At 38.4% G+C, this 17,864-nt stretch overlaps 1 protein-coding gene across 4 annotated transcripts in view; it reads right to left on the bottom strand.

Moving 5' to 3' along the window:
- Positions 1-17,864, bottom strand: part of SBNO1 (strawberry notch homolog 1) — a 62,510-nt gene that overhangs the window by 7,136 nt on the left and 37,510 nt on the right. For all 4 annotated transcript variants that reach the window (XM_026017191.2, XM_072725037.1, XM_026017192.2 and 1 more), the window contains exons 21-31: positions 15,606-15,741; positions 13,276-13,388; positions 13,115-13,186; positions 12,623-12,722; positions 9,278-9,352; positions 8,019-8,165; positions 7,839-7,933; positions 7,652-7,744; positions 2,980-3,117; positions 2,279-2,355; positions 697-890 (exon numbers count right to left, since the gene is read on the bottom strand). In XM_026017191.2, the coding sequence (XP_025872976.1) occupies positions 697-890; positions 2,279-2,355; positions 2,980-3,117; positions 7,652-7,744; positions 7,839-7,933; positions 8,019-8,165; positions 9,278-9,352; positions 12,623-12,722; positions 13,115-13,186; positions 13,276-13,388; positions 15,606-15,741 (1,240 nt within the window). The remainder of the gene's footprint in view (positions 1-696; positions 891-2,278; positions 2,356-2,979; positions 3,118-7,651; positions 7,745-7,838; positions 7,934-8,018; positions 8,166-9,277; positions 9,353-12,622; positions 12,723-13,114; positions 13,187-13,275; positions 13,389-15,605; positions 15,742-17,864) is intronic.

Below are 17,864 nucleotides of genomic sequence, written 5' to 3'. Positions count from 1 at the left end.
CAGAAAGGCTGATATGGGACTTGACCCCAGGACCTCAGGATCAATGACCCCAGCCAAAGGCAGACTCTCAACCACTGAGCCACCCAGGCGTCCCTTGGCAACTAATTCAAATGCCAACTTGTAATGACCAAAAGTATTTGAGGGTCGAAAAAATGTTCATGGACTGACTTGGGCCCACAGGCTGCCAATCTGCAAACCATGATAAAAAAAGATTGTGGCAAATGAAGCAAACATGAAGCAGCAGGGAAAGTGCAATGACTGAATGGCTCCCTGTAAAGCCTTGTGAGTGAATGGTGGGTGCAGTTAGCCTGGTCTGCCTATGCTCTGCAAAACTCCAGGCTAGCCTCTGTGCCCAGTAACGTTAGTTCCAGTCTTAACTTGTCTCAAAGCGTATAAAAACTGCAATATTCAGGGAATCCTGGGCAAGAGACTGGGCTTAGTGTCTACACCGGGGAGGCCGCACAGACAGCAACAGTGAGGAAGGGGAGCAGGAACAACTTAAGAGCAGCATAAAATGACATCATAACTTCAGCCAGAATAAAAAATGTCCATTCAAAGGCTTAACTTCCATTTAATCCTTTAAGAAGATATAAAGCAAGCTCTATTCCATTCCTGGAATAGGTATCCAGATTCTAAGAAGGATAAAAAAAAAAATCTGATTTTTTTCCTGCTCAAATCCTCAAAACTTAGACTTACCTACAATCCGTTGTCCATCCTCTGTCCTTAGCCGAACTATCTGCATCTTCACATTTGTGCCACTGACAGATGCTAGAACACCCTCAACTTTTGTCCAGACACTCAGCACGGAGCCACATAATACATAGTATGTGCGGCAACGAAGACCTATTTCACAAACTAATCCCAAGCTGGCCTTTTTGCAGTTGCCACGCCTAGGATAGATAAGGGGGAAAATATATATGTATACATACACATACACACACACACTTTAAAAGCTCACAAAGTCTACCTACATTTCAGTGGAAAATGTCCTAGCATTATTTCCCTTTCTTTACTGACAATTTCTTAGATTACAATCTTTTGACATATTGGATTATACTTTCCAATTTAAGGTATCATTGCCAATTTTTAAAAATTTCTAAGATTTTAGAAAATACAATTTCTGGGGCTCAACTCCCTTATGCAAAAGGGATGACTTACTGGTTCTGATATCCAGTTAAAAGGTCTATCATTTTAACATCCATTAGTTTACTATATTCATGCCAGTTTATAAAATAATTCTGCCAGTTCCCTCTAAAGTATTAAACAACACATTCTAAGATAACTGGGAAAGGCCTTGGCAAACCAAAATAATAAAACCAGTAAATTTTTTAAAAACTGTAAAAAAGGAAGACATGGTTTATGGTTAAAATTTACACAATTCTTCAATAAAATTATCTTTCGAATAGTAATTTAGGAGAATACACAGTATTGAGCACCCTTCTTGCTAATACTCAAAGCAAATGTTTTAGAGAGGCCCTTTTAACTTTAAAAATATTTTATCTTGAAAGCTTTTCTTAATTTCCAAAAGCACGAATTTCCTCTCAAAATGAAAACAAATGATTGCTCATATCAAACTTACCTACCTGTGTCTAAATAAAACCTAGCTAAAAACTCATCTATATTCTATATTCCTTTTCATAAGATGGGCTGAATACCCTATTGACTGTCTAATGGATAAGAAAACAGTGAAGACCCATATAAGGCCCTGAAAAGAACATTATAAGTGGTATTTATTACGTAGTGACTTGAAAGAACACCCCTCCAGCCAACCTAGTAGCATAGCAGGATCAGTTCCCAGGCTCAACAACACCGTTTTCTGGTGCTGTCAGCAACCCTTAGTTTATTTTATTTTTTTTTAATTTTTAATTTTTTTTCTTAGTTTCCTACAAGTTCCCTAACCCTTAAAAATGAAGCTGATTTGGGACACTAGTAAAGTTTTTTTTTCTTTAAAGAAGGGGAACAAAATAAATAAAAAAAGAAGGGGAAAAAAAATAAAGGAAGGGAAGGAAGAAGAGGAGAAAAAGTCTTAAGAAGAAGAATGACAGTCAAGTCCACATTGGCAGACAACAGTTGGTTGAAAGTAACAAAACATTAGTGAAGAACACCTAGAGTGTATGGTCCACAAACATACAAGTGTTTCTGACTGAAGGAATGACACCTAACAGCAGATAAACTATTCATAGACTTAGAGAGACAGACAGCTAAAGGGCGAAGGTGTATTTAAATTAAATATTGATTACATTTTGGAAAATATGGTGAGAAACATAAAAATACTAACCAATAAGCATGAGTACAAGTATCTGCAGATGAATTATACTGATCTAACCAGTGGATCAGGGCATCATCTGAGACTACCTGTGAAAATAAGACAAAAATTCCATTGAAATAGTATTGTTTTAAACAAACTGGTTGCCTTCTTACGGTCTCTAAAACCAACTTATAATCAATCATCTCGATACAGAAAATCTTGCCCTCGCTATTGGCTGTATTTGAATACCATTCATAAAATTCTGTGGTTAGGTTCCTCCCACATAATGTTTCAAATAGCTAGTTTAATTATAATTGTTTACAAGTGAAACTGGGTAGGAAGAATAGTAATATAGAGTAATACTAAAATTTAATAGTAATGTTAAAAAATGCAGTCACTGTTTTTCTATAAATCATTGCAAAATAGAAATACGGCAGGTCTTATTTGTGTAGTTAGTACTGCAAGTTTCATTTACTGACAACACAAGCTGTTTGAAATAGTCATCTTACAAGCTTCTTAATGGTTGATACATTACGAATGGGATGTTAATGTAAAAAAAACTGACATGTTTTCAAAAAACAATTTTCCAGTAAACAAAGAGGAAAAATTGACCAAATAATTTTGTATATGCACACATAGCTCTCCTATAGTTTCAATATATTATTTTTTTTTCAATATATTATTATAAAACAAGTATGCATAGATAGTATAAAGTACAAATGAAAAAATACCTTCTTATATTTCTTTTTTAGATCAGCATAAATTTCTAATTTGAGCTGTTTCCCAGTATTTGGTCTATAAACTAAGAAAAGCTTCTTTTTAGGGTTCACTTCTTTAACTAAGATGGCAGTTTTCTTGTTGTTCCTTATCTAGTAAAAAAAAAAAAAAAAGTGAGAAAGTATAAAGATTTGAGCTGCACACTTTAAGATAAACTTCATGTTTGTAGCATCACATTAGCAAACACAATTCTCTGAAAGACTTGTAATGCCCAGTCAGCACATGAATCTGTAACTAAGAAGTATGGCAGCTAAGAAGTATGGCAGTTGCTCATCTCCTTGAGTTTTACAAGGCCTCACCCAAACAAAGGCTCTTGGATCCTAATTCTGAGGTACAATGAACACATATGTTGCGGGCCAAAATACTTAGAAGACCCCAAGATCACACCCTGAGCCAAAGGCAGACACTCAACCGCTGAGCCATCCAGGAGTCCCAAGGAAAATCCTTTTAACTCTCTATGTAAAATTTTTCCTAATAAAATGTAAAAAAAAAAAGTTCTTCTTCTTGAAGTTACAATGAAACATTGAGCTACAATGAAACAAGATAATGATTTTGATAACCAGCAGGTCCCTGCACTCATGTAATCCATCAGGGCTGTCTCTCTCCTTATGGTTGCCATTAAGAGTGAGGTGAGACGTCACATGATCTGTAAATAGTAAAGCTATGACAGGAAAAAGCCAAAATGCTGGGCAAATAATACATAAATATGTATGTAGAAGTGGAAGAAATGGATGCATCAGACAAATAATGGAACTTACATATATATATTTTTAAAGTTGGACTTATGGCAGAAATACTAAGAGGAGGAAGTTATTAAAAGGCCCATTAAGCTCAAGGAAAATTAATATCTCCTTTATTTTTATTTATTTATTTTTAAAGATTTTATTTATTTATTCATGAGAGACAGAGACAGAGAGAGAGAGAGAGAGAGAGAGAGAGAGAGAGAGGCAGAGACACAGGTAGAGGGAGAAGCAGGCTCCATGCAGGGAGTCCAATGTGGGACTCGATCCTGGAACTCCAGGATCATGCCCTAGGCCAAAGGCAGGTGTTAAACCACTGAGCCACCTAGGGATCCCCTAGTATCTCCTTTAAAGAATGGTGAACAATTTCTAAGCAATCATGTCTGGAGCAAAACTGAAGGAAAATGAAAAGTTTCAAAGTAAAGATACTTTGCCACTTCCTCTACAAAACAAATTGATCGCTGAGCTACCAACTTTTTATATTAAGGTAATTCTTACACTGATAATAAAAAAACAACTTAGTATTTTACTTTTCACGGATATTAAAGATTCTTTCTTTTACTAGTTTCAAGTGATTTGAAACATTATTTAGGTAATTACTACAAAGTCAATGAAACCACAAGGTAAAAATTACATTTTACGTGTTTTTATCACTTGATGTGAAACATTCAGTAAAATTATTATAGAGGACAGTGTTTAAAAAAGCATGTAACAGTGAGCTCTTTTTTTTTTTTTTGAATAATAAAAAAAAATGGGGTGGATACACAGTGTCAAGGTAATTCATTATAATTACAAAATAAATCACACGACAGTGGAAATAAAAGTAATTCCAACATGGTCTTCCTAATGTTAACACATGGTAAACATTATCAAGCATGTCCACTTATTTTTGTGGAGTTTCAAAGATAAATACCCACACCTTTCTGGAAGAACGCCCCCTCCAAGGCTGCCTCTCCTCATATCCAACTACCTCTGCCATACATAAAGGAAAACAGGGCCAATATTATCACATCCTTTCACTCAAAGGAAGGTGAGGATCAGCACTTTCCACAAAATCTACCAGTTGTAAATTCTGGCAATAATTTGGAGTAAAAAAAAAAAACCAATAAACAAGACCTTAATCTACACCAATCACAATCCCATGTAAGGGAGAAATCTGAATAAAATCTGGTGAATTATGTAACAGTGATATAATGCTGGTTTTGATATGATACTATAGTTTTCTAAAATGTTACCATTGGTGATATGGGTGTACAGGACTTACTCTGTAATCACCTCTCATAACTTCGTGTGAATCTACGAATATAAAAATCTCAAGATTTTTTAAGATTTTACTTATTTTGGAGAGAGAGTGAGAGGGAGCATGTGTGCAAGCAAGCCGGGAGAGGGGCAAAGGGAGAGAATCTTTTTTTTTTTTTTTAAGATTTCATTTATTTATTCATGAGAGAGACACAGAAGCAGAGACGTAGGCAGAGGGAGAAGGACGCTCTCTGCAGGGAGCCCAAAGCTGAACTCGATCCCAGGACCCTGGGATCACTATCTGAGCCAAAGGCAGATGTTCAACTCCTGAGCCACCCAGGAATCTCGAGAGGGAGAAAATCTTAAGCAGACTGCACTGAGTGCAAAGCCAGATGGGGCTCGATCTCATGACCCTGAGATCATGACCTGAGCTGAAACCAAGAGTCAGACACACAACCTACTGAGTCACTCAGGTACCCCCCAAATAAGATTTTTTTAAAAATTAATTTAATTAGGAGACATTTAGTTTGAGAGCTTTCCTCTTGAATCAGGGACCTGTAAAATCATGACTGTGACCAAATTGGGGCAGAGGCTCTTAAGCTTAAGAAAAGTGGGAGGGAGGGAGAGGGGTGAAGGAAGGGAAAAGGAAGGAAAAAAATAAAAATAAAAAAGAACAGTCAGTAGAAACTAGACATGGACTACAAAACCTAGAGTATTTACTATCTGACCCTTTATAGAAAAAATTTGGGGACACTTGCTCTAGATAGCTTATTTATGGTCTCACCCTGCCTCTGGCATCTTTTATGCAGTTACATCTTGAACCTGGTCTTTATATACAATTGTTCTCTTCACAAATATGGCAAATTAAAAAAAAAAAAATGGGGCGGATACATACACACACACACACACACACACACACACACAATGGAACACTATTCAGTCACAAAAATGAAGCACTGGGGCACCAGGGTACCTCAGTCAGTTAAGTGTCTGACTTCACTTCAAGCCATAATTTCAGGGTCCGGGGATTGAGCCATGCGTTGGGTTCCGTGCTCAGCGGGGAGTCTGAGATCCTCTCTCCTTCTCCTGCTCAGGGTGCAGGTGGGCACATATGCTTTTACTCTCTTTCAAAAATAAATTTAAAAACAACCAACCTCAGGAAGTAATGCTCCCAACACACCCTTCTTGAGGATTCAGAACAGACTTCAAACAAAATGATTAGAGATGGCGATGCCTGGGTGGCTCAGTGGTTGAGCGTTTGCCTTTGGCTCAGGGCATGATCCCGGGATCAAGTTCCATATTGGGCTCCTTGTGGGAAACCTGCTTCTCCCTCTCCCTGTGTCTCTGCCTCTCTCTGTCTCTGTTTTTCATGAATAAATAAAATCTTTAAAAAAACAACAGAGGATCCCTGGGTGGCTCAGCGGTTTAGTGCCTGCCTTCAGCCCAGGGTATGGTCCTGGAGTCTCGGGATCGAGTCCTGCATTGGGCTCCCTGCATGGAGCCTGCTTCTCCCCCTCTGCCTCTCTCTTTCTCATGAATAAATAAATAAAATCTTAAAAAAACAAAACAACAAAAAACCCAAAACGATTAGAGATGTAACCGAAGGATGAGTGAGAGGTGAACACTAAATGTAAATTAATTACCTATAGAGCTAAGATTAAGCATTGAAAGAAAAGCATACTATAGAAGTACCATATGCTGACAATGCAGAATTAGTTGAAACACCTATGTTTCAACAAAATGAGAGAAAGGGAGGAAGGACAAGCAAAAAAAGTTTATGCTTTTTTCCCAAAATTATTTTCAGGAACACTGGGGTATAGTATCAGTAGTATTTCATCATCCTGTGTGCCATTAGAGAATAAAGATTAGGGATCCCTGGGTGGCGCAGTGGTTTGGCGCTTGCCTTTGGCCCAGGGCGCGATCTTGGAGACCCGGGATCGAATCCCACATCAGGCTCCCGGTGCATGGAGCCTGCTTCTCCCTCTGCCTATGTCTCTGCCTCTCTCTCTCTGTGTGACTATCATAAATAAATAAAAATTAAAAAAAAAAAAATTAAAAAAAAAAAAGAGAATAAAGATTATTTCTGTAGAAGAAAGAACACACAGATAAATATCACAGAAAAGGGGATATAAAAATTCTGTAGTCTTTAACAAGAAAATTCAAGATATTGCACCATGGTCATGGATGATTATATATATACACATACACTGATTTGTGGATGTGCCAATGTCTCTGTGTAAATGTATTTGTATGTATACTTCCATCTCCTCCTTAGCTTTACCACAAATACTAAAGAATTATTTACAATAACTAAAAAACGAATCTTTCAGATATGAAGCGTACTAGAGGCCTACAGAACTAAACAATGAACGTAGTTCTTGATCTAGGCCTAGAGAAGGTCACGGCACCATGAAACAAAGGGGTCCAATTAACTAAGAGTATGTAATAATCCGTAACTCGCAGCTAATAAACACCCCTCAAAATACATTAAAAGAAAATGTCTATTAATTTGATGATAAATTATCAAAACAGAGAAAAGCTAAACACAATTGGAAAACTGGCACAAAGCGGACAGACAATTGCACTGCTGGCAGTGATGATGCATTATATATATGAACAATTAACATCCCAAGGAGACAAGTCTTACTTGCAAAGACAAGTAAAAGCCATCATCTGGTCCTGTCAGCTCAGCCCAAATCTTGGTAGCTTCCTCCCAAGACATTCCCCTCTCTACACTAATCTGTAAAAGAAAGAATACAACTTAAATTATACTCATTTCTGTGAGTGCCAATCACAGGAGGTCACACACATACATGCACATTTCCTGAACTTACAGTGTATAACTCTACGTGACCTGAGGTGGAATATCCTGGAGTCAAAAACTTCTTAACATCACTTTTCCTCACTTTTTCATCTCCAGAACCAAGATCTTAAACAAGAAAAAGCAACATAAGAATGGAAAAAGAACATTTTATTATGAATAAACAGGACATTTTCAAAATTTCTCTACTTACCTAAAATTCCCATATCATATCTTCCATTTTTTTTGGCATTTTGAACAACTGCTGTAAGTGTGTCGGCAAAATACTGAAATAACGCATTCTGCTGATGCACTTCCATGCCCAAAATTCTATTTAAGAATTTTCCTATGTTGTTATAATCTGCAAGGACAAGATTATAAGAAAGATTTAATGCATTCAAATGGCAAATAAAATCCACTCACCCCTGGAATTAAACCAAGTCTCACTTCCTCCTCCATGGTCTTCCCTCACACCCACAACCTTGTACTGCTCCCAGAACAGAGCTTTAATTTGACCATTTCTATCTCTAGCAATTAGCATGACCACATACATGTGCTAAAGATGGTTGTTTTATTCATTTTTTGCAACTTCAAATTCACTTACTGAAAGTATGAAAACCATTTAGTACATGAAAATGTCCTCCAACATGAAATCTTAGCTCATAAAAAGTTCTAAATGCTGTAAGTCTGTGAAACTCAACTTTGGCTGCAAAATTAGAAACTTTGGAACCATGGGAAATCACCAAAGTTGAAACCTCACCTGTAGTTTCAGTACTTTTTAAAAGCTTCACAGCTGATCATTTATGCAACCGGGGTTGAGAATTGATGCTACCGGGACAGAATAAAGGTTTAATCTCTTTTATTTTATTTTTTCATATGTTATTTCTTTGTTTTTTGAAATATTTACTTATTTAAGTAATCTCTGCCCCAACATCATGGGGCTCAAACTCACAACCCCGAGATCAAGAGTCATATGTTCTTCATTTTTTTTGGTATTTTTTTTTTATTGGAGTTCAATTTGCCAACATACAGCGTAACACCCAGTGCTCATCCCATCAAGTGACCCCCTCAGTGCGTCACCCAGTCACCCCAACGCCCCGCCCAGCTCCCCCCTTCCACCACCCTTTGTTCATTTCCCAGAGTTAGGAGTCTCTCATGTTCTGTCACCGTCAGTGTTATTTCCCACTCATTTTCTCTCCTTTCCCCTTTATTCCCTTTCACTTCTTTTTATATTCCCCAAATGAATGAGACCATATAATGTTTGTCCTTCTCCTACTGACTTATTTCACTCAGCATTAATCTCTTTTAAATAACAAAACCATCCTGAGTGAATTTATGAGCATTCAGGAAGAAGGGATTGAATGCTACAAACTTGAAGCTTCACCTTCAAGTTGACAAAAGCATAAACAAAATGGTCTTGGGCTGTAATGATATAGCAATAGTTGTATCTATATACAAAACTCATACTCTTACCTTTATCTAGAGTAAGAATTCCCGAGCGATCTTCTACATTTATTAGGCCAACTCCTATCAGTCCTTGTCGAACATCTGTCAGGAAATTTAAATACCTTAAAGCCCAAATGACTCAATGAGCTGTTACCTGACTAAACAAAGTAGATCAAGTTCTAGCATTAAAACACTGCCTAAGAGGGACGCCTGGGTGGCTCAGCGGTTGAGTGTCTGCCTTCGGCTCGGGGCGTGATCCTGGGGGTCAGGGGATTGAGTCCCGCATCGGGCTTCCTGTGAGGAGCCTGCTTCTTCCTCTGCCTATTTCTCTGCCTCTGTGTGTACTTCATGAATCAATAAAATATTTAAACACACACACACACACACACACACACACACACACACAAAACCCACAGTCTAAGATATCTTTCGTAGTTCCTATTTGCTGAATTAAATCGAACTCACAATCCCCAAATGACGTTTTGGTATTCTGAAACAATACAGTACTCAAACTTCACACTATATTTTTTCTAATAGCAGTCTTTGATGGTAGACCTCTTTGGTTATGCAGTTATCACCTACAGAATATAAACAATTTTGAATATATAAACTAGTTGATTAAATAGTTGCGTAAATAAGCTATTAACCTTGTTTCCATTCAAAACAATATCAATATTGACAAGGTGCTGCAGAAGCAATATGTAAAACAGTTAACTTGTTCTGCATTATGTTACTATGAAGGCAGTTTACAGAGCATTTTATAAAAAGATTTTATTTATTTGATAGAGAAAGAGCGAGTGCATCCGCACGCGCAGGATGAAAAGTAAAGGGAGAGAGAGAAGCAGAGTCCGTGCTGAGCAGGGAGCCTGATATGGGGCTCAATCCCAACAGCCTGGGATCATGACCTGAACTGAAGGCACATACTTAACCAACTGAGCCATCTAGGTGCCCCTATACAGCTCTTTAATACTATTGTCTAGGCTCTAACCCAGACTTACAGAATAAGGGTGTAAGAGAAAAGAGCCAAAAGGAAGCATGATTATATCCTATTTACACATTTAATAAATCAGCTAGTACTCTGCTACATGCACAAAACTGTCGTAAATTATGCAGGTGACAACTGTGTAGCCAAAAATCCTCCTTTTGGAAACCAATCTTATGGAGGAAAATCTGTGCAAAAGGATAGCCATAAAATTTTAGCATTGTTAGAGATGGTACCAAAACAAATCAAAACCATTTGAATACCAATAAAGGAATCATGGGGGAAAAAAATGCTATATAAGCCAGCTGCAAAATACTGTGCAACTGTTAAAAAAAAAATGCTAGTGCAATAGCTATGAAGTTGTAGGAAGTGTCTGTCTAGGAGGAGGTATTAAATGAGAACAGGATATCAGAAGTAATATTAAAATAATACTAATCACATTTAAAAGAAAAGTTCTTTGTTTAGATGAAAACGGAGAAAAGATGTGGCAGGCTGCCCCCGTTCAGACTATCAACATTTGTTTGTTTGTTTTTTAATTTTTATTTATTTACGATAGTCACACACAGAGAGAGAGAGAGGCAGAGACACAGGCAGAGGGAGAAGCAGGCTCCATGCACCAGGAGCCCGACGTGGGATTCGATCCCAGGTCTCAAGGATCATGCCCTGAGCCAAAGGCAGGCGTTAAACCGCTGCGCCACCCAGGGATCCCTCAGACTATCAACATTTGTGACCTCAGCAGGTGAGAATGGAAGGTGGAGATTAAGGGGAGAGCATGGGGTACACCTGGGTGGCTCAGCGGTCAAGCATCTACCTTCGGCTCAGGTCATGATCCCGCGGTCCCAGGATCGAGTTCCACATCGGGCTCCCTGCATGGAGCCTGCTTCTCCCACTGCCTCGGTCTTTGCCTCTCTGTGTCTCTCATGAATAAATAAAGAGCATGAACTCGTTATTAAATATTTTCCCCATTACTTATAATAAGTAAATAACATGTAAATTTTTTTAAATTTTATTTTTAAGTAATCTCTACATCCAACATGGGGCCTGAACTCACAACCCTGAGGATCAAGAGTCACATGTTGTGCCAACTGAGCCAGCCAGGCACTGCAAGTAACATGTAATTAGAAAAACTTAGAAGTAAATGAGGGAGCCATTTTAAACACAACAAAAAAAGAAAAAAGAGAGGGAGGGAAAGAGAATGGAAGGAAATAAAAGGGGGAGAAGAGGGAAACATCTTCCTTTTTTGCTTTGTTAATGCCATCAGTGATTATAAGCACCCTTGACAGTATATCAATAGGGCTTGTACCAATACTAAACACTGGTTTCCAACTAGAAAAGACTTTCTAGTGAAAAATCCTAACCCTATAATGATGTTTCATGTATCTTACATCTACGTATTTTCCAAAATGTTTTCAGAGCTTCCTGAATTATATAATAAATTATCAAAAATTAAAACCATGTAGACTACTTACATTTATGGGCAAAATACAATCTACAGATTTGAGAGTTAAGTCAGAGTTTCTATAGCACTATGCTGGACTTTTTTGTTAACATGGAAATTTCCAAAATCATACAAATGTAAAGAGAACGTTCTATAAGTCACATACATATACCCATCACACAGTTTTAATAACTATGAATACAGAGCCAATTTTGTTTTATCTATACCCTATGTCAACTTCCAATGATTATTTACCTGTATTTTATTTATTCATGACGGACACACACAGAGAGGGGCAGAGACAAAGGTAGAGGTGAGAAGCAGGCTCCATGCAGGGAACCTGACGTGGGACTCAATGCTGGGACTCCAGGATCACGCCCTGGACTGAAAGCAGTGCTAAATTGCTGAGCCACCTAGGCTGCCCTACCTGTACTTTAAAATTAAATTTTAAAAGCTGTCTGGCATAGTGATTTTATTTTATTTTTTTATTTTTTTAAAATTTTATTTTATTTATTTATGATAGGCACACAGTGAGAGAGAGAGAGGCAGAGACATAGGCAGAGGGAGAAGCAGGCTCCATGCACCGGGAGCCTGACGTGGGATTTGATCCCGAGTCTCCAGGATCGCGCCCTGGGCCAAAGGCAGGCGCCAAACCGCTGCGCCACCCAGGGATCCCTGGCATAGTGATTTTAAATTAACCTAACAAAACCACTTCCTCTACTAATCTAGTATTAACATGCAATAAACTGTCAAGTGCACAAAATACTTTATATGAATGAAATTTACTAGTCTGATTATAAGATGTCAACTTAGGTGTCTATTAACTTTTAATTTCTAAATTTTTATATAGTTTATGTGCAAAAACAATGAAAAATAACAGCATATGTCAGAACAGGTATTGGTGCCTACTTTGTACTCATTTTCATTTGTTGTGATTATTTTTTAAAGTTACCTTTAAAGAATTCTCCAGGGTAGTCTGGAGGTGGTGATACCATAGGAGAATCTAGGTTGACAATGGATTTCATGACAATTTCTAAAGCATTTCTTCCATACTGCAATAAAAAAAAAAAAAAATTTTAACGAGTTTCAGCATTTGGATACACTTTAATCACACCACCAACAGAACACTATAAAAACTATTATGGTACCAAAGATTCACAAACACAGCTGTCTGGTAAATAATTTCCTTTATTTCTGGAAATTCACATTTGATTCCCAGTATTTATTACACTTCTATTTCCTAAAAGGAATGAAAATAGGATTATACTGCAGAATTTATCACCAAAGATCTGATATGTGAAAATCTGTCTCTTATTCCATACTATCATTTTACAGTGAAACCATAAGAGGCAGTTTTAAGTTTTAAACAGTAACCACTTTCCCTTTTTGTTCACCAGATACACACTACCACAAAATCTCAGAGATACTGAAAGCTGAAATGTACCTTATTATCAAAATTGAACCTGCTCAGATCTCTAGATTCTGTTGCTCTTCTGTCACCATGGGTAAGTGCTCCCTATCAAGACAGAAGATTTCCAATCAAGGCACAGAAAACAGGTTGCATTCACCATCTTTTACACACAACTACACAGCCCAAGAACTTACCAAGCTCTCAAGTCTTTTAGCAACAATAGAAGCAAATCTTTGTTCCCCTGCCAACTCAGAAATCAGAAACACATACTCAGGAGCAGTAACTTGGTTTGATCTATGAGTTCGTCCTGTAACGACATTAAAAATACAGACTGTGCAGGAAATGACAGATGTTGGCAAGGATGTGGAGAAAAGGGCATCCTCTTACACTATTGGTAGGAATGCAAGCTGGTGCAGCCACTCTGGAAAACAGTATGGAGGCTCCTCAAAAACTTGGAAATAGAACTACCCTATGACCCAGCATTTTTTTGTTGTTGTTGTTGATCACTGCCCACTCCACCAAGGCATAGCAGAGCCCAGTGGTAGGCAAACAGGTCTTTATTTCTGGGGCTAAAAACATGTATCTTCCCCCCACCCAGCCAGTGCTGGTCTGACTCCAGTGCCCAACCCAGGCCCAAGCCTATAGCACTGAACTTGGGAGTCCCAAAACCTCCATCCCTGAGTTGTGTGTGTGTGTATATACGGAGAGGACTCCTGGGTGACATCTGGAGGCAGCCCAAGGGTATGGACGTTCTCACAAGTGCCTGGTCACAACCTCCAGAGGTGAGTAGTCTTAGCCTGGGAAGCAGCGTGGTCAGAGATTACTAGGAATTTACCTCAAAAATACAAATATAGAAATCTGTAGGGGCACCTGCACCCCAATGTTTATACCAGCCATATCCACAATAGCCAAATTATGGAAAAAGCCCTGATGTCCACTGACAGATGACTGAATAAAGAATACATGGTATATATTATATATAATGGAATATTACTCAGCCATCAAAAAACCCTGCCATTTGCAATGACTGGCTAGAGCTAGAGAGTATTATGGTAAGTCAAGTAAGTCAATCAGAAAAAGACAATTTTCATATGATCTCACTCCTATGTGGAATTTAAGAAACAAAGCAGGATTTTAGGGGCAAGAGGAAAAAATAAAACAAAGTGAAATCAGAGAGGGACACAAACCATAAGAGATTCTTAATCACAGGAAACAAAATGAAGGTTGCTGGAGGTCGGGTAATGGGGTAACCAGGCAATGGGCATTAAAGAGGCTCACGATGTAATGAGCACTGGCTGTTATAGAAGACTGATAAATCACTGACCTTTATCTCTGAAACCAATAATACATTATATGTTAACTGAATTTAAATAAAAAAAAGATTTTAAAAAATATGGTGTTCACTAGATAAGTGTATTCTGAGATCTATTCCTACCATCTTAATACTAAATTGGTATTCAGAAATTCTTAAGAGAAAAAAATTAAAGAACGTAACAATTACTGTAATTCCACTAAAGGTAAAAAATAAAAAAACTCTCATTGCAATATCCATATTCAGAACAATACTCAATGGGGAGCCTGGGCGGCTCAGGCAGTTAAGCACATGCCTTCAGTTTAAGTCATGATCCCAGGGTTGTGGGATAGAGTCCCACATTGGCCTCTCTGCCCAGTGGTGAGGTTGCTTCAACCTCTCGCACTCCCCCTGCTTGTGCCAGTCAAATAAATAAAATCTTAAAAAAAAAAAAGAAAAGAAAAGAACACTCCTCCTTACAAAAGAACAGAAACTGCCACAAAACAATCAATGATAAACAGATTAATACTTCTGCCCCACTTGGGTTAACCACAATGTTGAAGTACCCGCTGCTCTGGATTCTTCAAAACCAAAAGTTTTTACAAAGATTTTATTTTAAAGAGGGAGTGCACGCATGATGGGGAAGGGGTGGGTGCAGGAACATGCAGAGGAAGGGAGAGAATCTGAAGCAAACTCCACGCTAGCACGGAGCCCAATGCAGGGCTCAATCCCACGTCCTGGAGATCACAACCTTAGCTGAAGAAATCAAGAGTTGGACACTCTAACTGACTGAGCTGCTCAGGTGCCCTTAAGCTGTTTTTTTTTTTTTTTTTTTTTAAAAAACATCAGGTCACAGGGCCATGAACACGTAAAGCTAGGGAAAGAGCAATATGCCCTCAGTAAAGCCACCGAGGGCTGAAAAGGATATGAGGTGGCAGCTGCTCTGACACAGACCACATACATTCTGAAAATCGATGATGAAGATACTCCCGAGGAACCCATTTTTAGATATAATGACAGAAACTCCAATGAAATCCAACACAGATCTTTTATATTTCTTAAAACAGGTAAAAAATGGATTCCATGTAGTCTACATTTTTAGATACAATACACAAACAGTTCCAAAATATACATGTCATGTTTTAAGATATCTGACATAAATTTAGGTTTTGATGTGTGCACATTTCCCCAATGATTACTAGCTATCAAGTGAAATTCAATGTAGGAACTTACCAAATTGCTGAATTGCTCTATCTGCACTCCAGGGTAATTCCAAAGTCATATGAACTCTTCGTCTTTGATTTTTAGCTCTCCGATCTGCTTGTAATGAAATACCTGAGCTGGCAGCTTCTGAGATGATAGCAATATTCTGTATCAAAATATAAGGGGGGAGGGGAGAGGTAAAAGATCACCTTTGCAAAAAAACAAGTAGGCAAGTACCCTAAAATAAAGTTTTTAATTAGAGTACTAGTGGCCGGCCCACCAATACCTACTCTCCTCTTCTTCCTAAATTATAGAACCCCCAGGTTTAGATAGGTGCATGCCTGCCAAGAATCAAGACTACATTTCTCACTTTCCTTCATAGCTAATTATGAGCACACTCCAGTAGGGTATAGGTGATATGTACATTTAAGAGATGTCCTTTAAAGTCAAGAATATGGGACACCTGGGTGGTTCAGCACATAATCCCAGATTCCCCCAATTCCCCAGAATCCCAGATTCCCAGATGTTGAATCCCACATCTGGCTCCTTACTTAGAGCCTGCTTCTCCTCCCTCTGCCTCTCTTTCTATGTCTGTCATGAATAAATAAAATCTTAAAAAAAAAAAAAGTCAAGAATATGCTCTTCTCTTCTTTCCTTCTTTCCGCTAGATGAAATATAGAGGTATAATGACTGAATGTGAAAACGAAGCCTCACATGTTAAAGGAATAAGACAGAAGAGACATAGTCTTCAAGGAGGCATAACAGCTCTGGTCTACCTACTCGAACTTGTATGTGGGAGAAATTACCTTCTACCTTGTTTAAGTCAACACGATTTTGGATTTTCTGTCACTTAACAGCTAAAGTTAATTCCAATGAAAACAATTCTTTTTATTATTTTTTTAAGATTTATTTATTTATTCATTAGAGAGAGAGAGAGACGGGGGAGGGCGGGGCGGGGGCAGAGACTTAGGCAGAGAGAAAAGCAGGCTCCTTGTAGGGAGCCCGATGTGGGACTTGATCCCGGATCCCGGGATCACGCCCTGAGCCAAAGGCAGGCGCTAAACCACTGAACCACTCAGACGTCCCTCAATGAATACAATTCCTAATGCACATCGGCATAAATTCATGAAACAAACTATGTAACACAACTGAAAATACTTCTACCTACAATTTTTAAAATACGTAACATGAGGGGTGGTGCCTGGGTTGGCTTAGTCCGTTAAGCGTCCAAATTCCTGGTTTCAACTCAGGTCATATTCGTAGGGTCATGAGATCGAGCTCCATGTTGGGCTTTATGCTCAGCAAGGAGTTTGCTAGAAAGTATCTATCTCTCCCTCTCCCTTTTCCTCTTCCTATGTTCTCATGCGCACACTTTCTCTAAAATAAATAAATCTTAAAAAAATACATAACACGAACTATGAAATATATTTATAAGAGACAACTGTGGGGGTGCCTGAATGGCTCAGTTGGTTAACCATCTCAATACAGCTCAGATCATGATCTCAGGGTCCTGGGATTGAGCCCCATATCCACATCTGACTCCCTGCTCAGTGGGATCTGCTTGTCCTTTTCCCTCTGGCCCTCTCCCCCTCTCTCATGCTATGTCTCGAAAATAAATAAAAATCTAAAAAAACAAAACAAAAAAACCCCAAAAATATAAAATAAAAAAATAAAATAAAAAACCCCACAACTTTGATGGTGGGTAACTATCCTCTATTTTTATAGCTGCACTAAAACTCGCTGAAATATAAAGAAAAATATGGGTAAACAGAGATTATTTTTTTAAAGATTTTATTTCTTTGACTCAGAGGGAGAGATCCAGAGAGCACAAGAACAGGAACCGCAGAAGGAGCAGGAGAAGCAGGCTCCCCATCAAGCAAAGAGCCCAAGAGCCCAATGCAGGGCTTGATCCCAGGATACTAGGATCATGATCTGAACTGAAGGCAGATGCTTAACTGACTGAGCCACCCAGGCGCCCAAAGAGAAGATTTTATTCTACTATTTAAAGTAAGTAATTAAAGGGTGCCTGGGTGGCTCAGTCAGGTAACCATCTGCCTTTGGCTCAGGCTGTGATCCCAGGGTCCTGGGATTGAGCCCTGAGTCAGGCTCCCTGCTTGGCGGTGAGCCTGCTTTCTCCTTCTCCTCCCCACTCATGCTAGATCTTGTTACTTCTGTCAAATAAACAAAATATAAAAAAATAAGAATAAAATAAATTAAGGAATTACATTTAAGTGGTACTCCTTTTTTAAAGCAATTTCATCAGCAAATGCTTAAAGCAATTCCAAGTAG

The sequence above is a fragment of the Vulpes vulpes genome, chromosome 10 (genome assembly GCF_048418805.1).
Source record: "Vulpes vulpes isolate BD-2025 chromosome 10, VulVul3, whole genome shotgun sequence".
Classification (NCBI taxonomy): domain Eukaryota; kingdom Metazoa; phylum Chordata; class Mammalia; order Carnivora; family Canidae; genus Vulpes; species Vulpes vulpes.
Note: the sequence above shows the minus strand (reverse complement) of the source record. Positions and strands in the feature narration are given on the sequence as shown.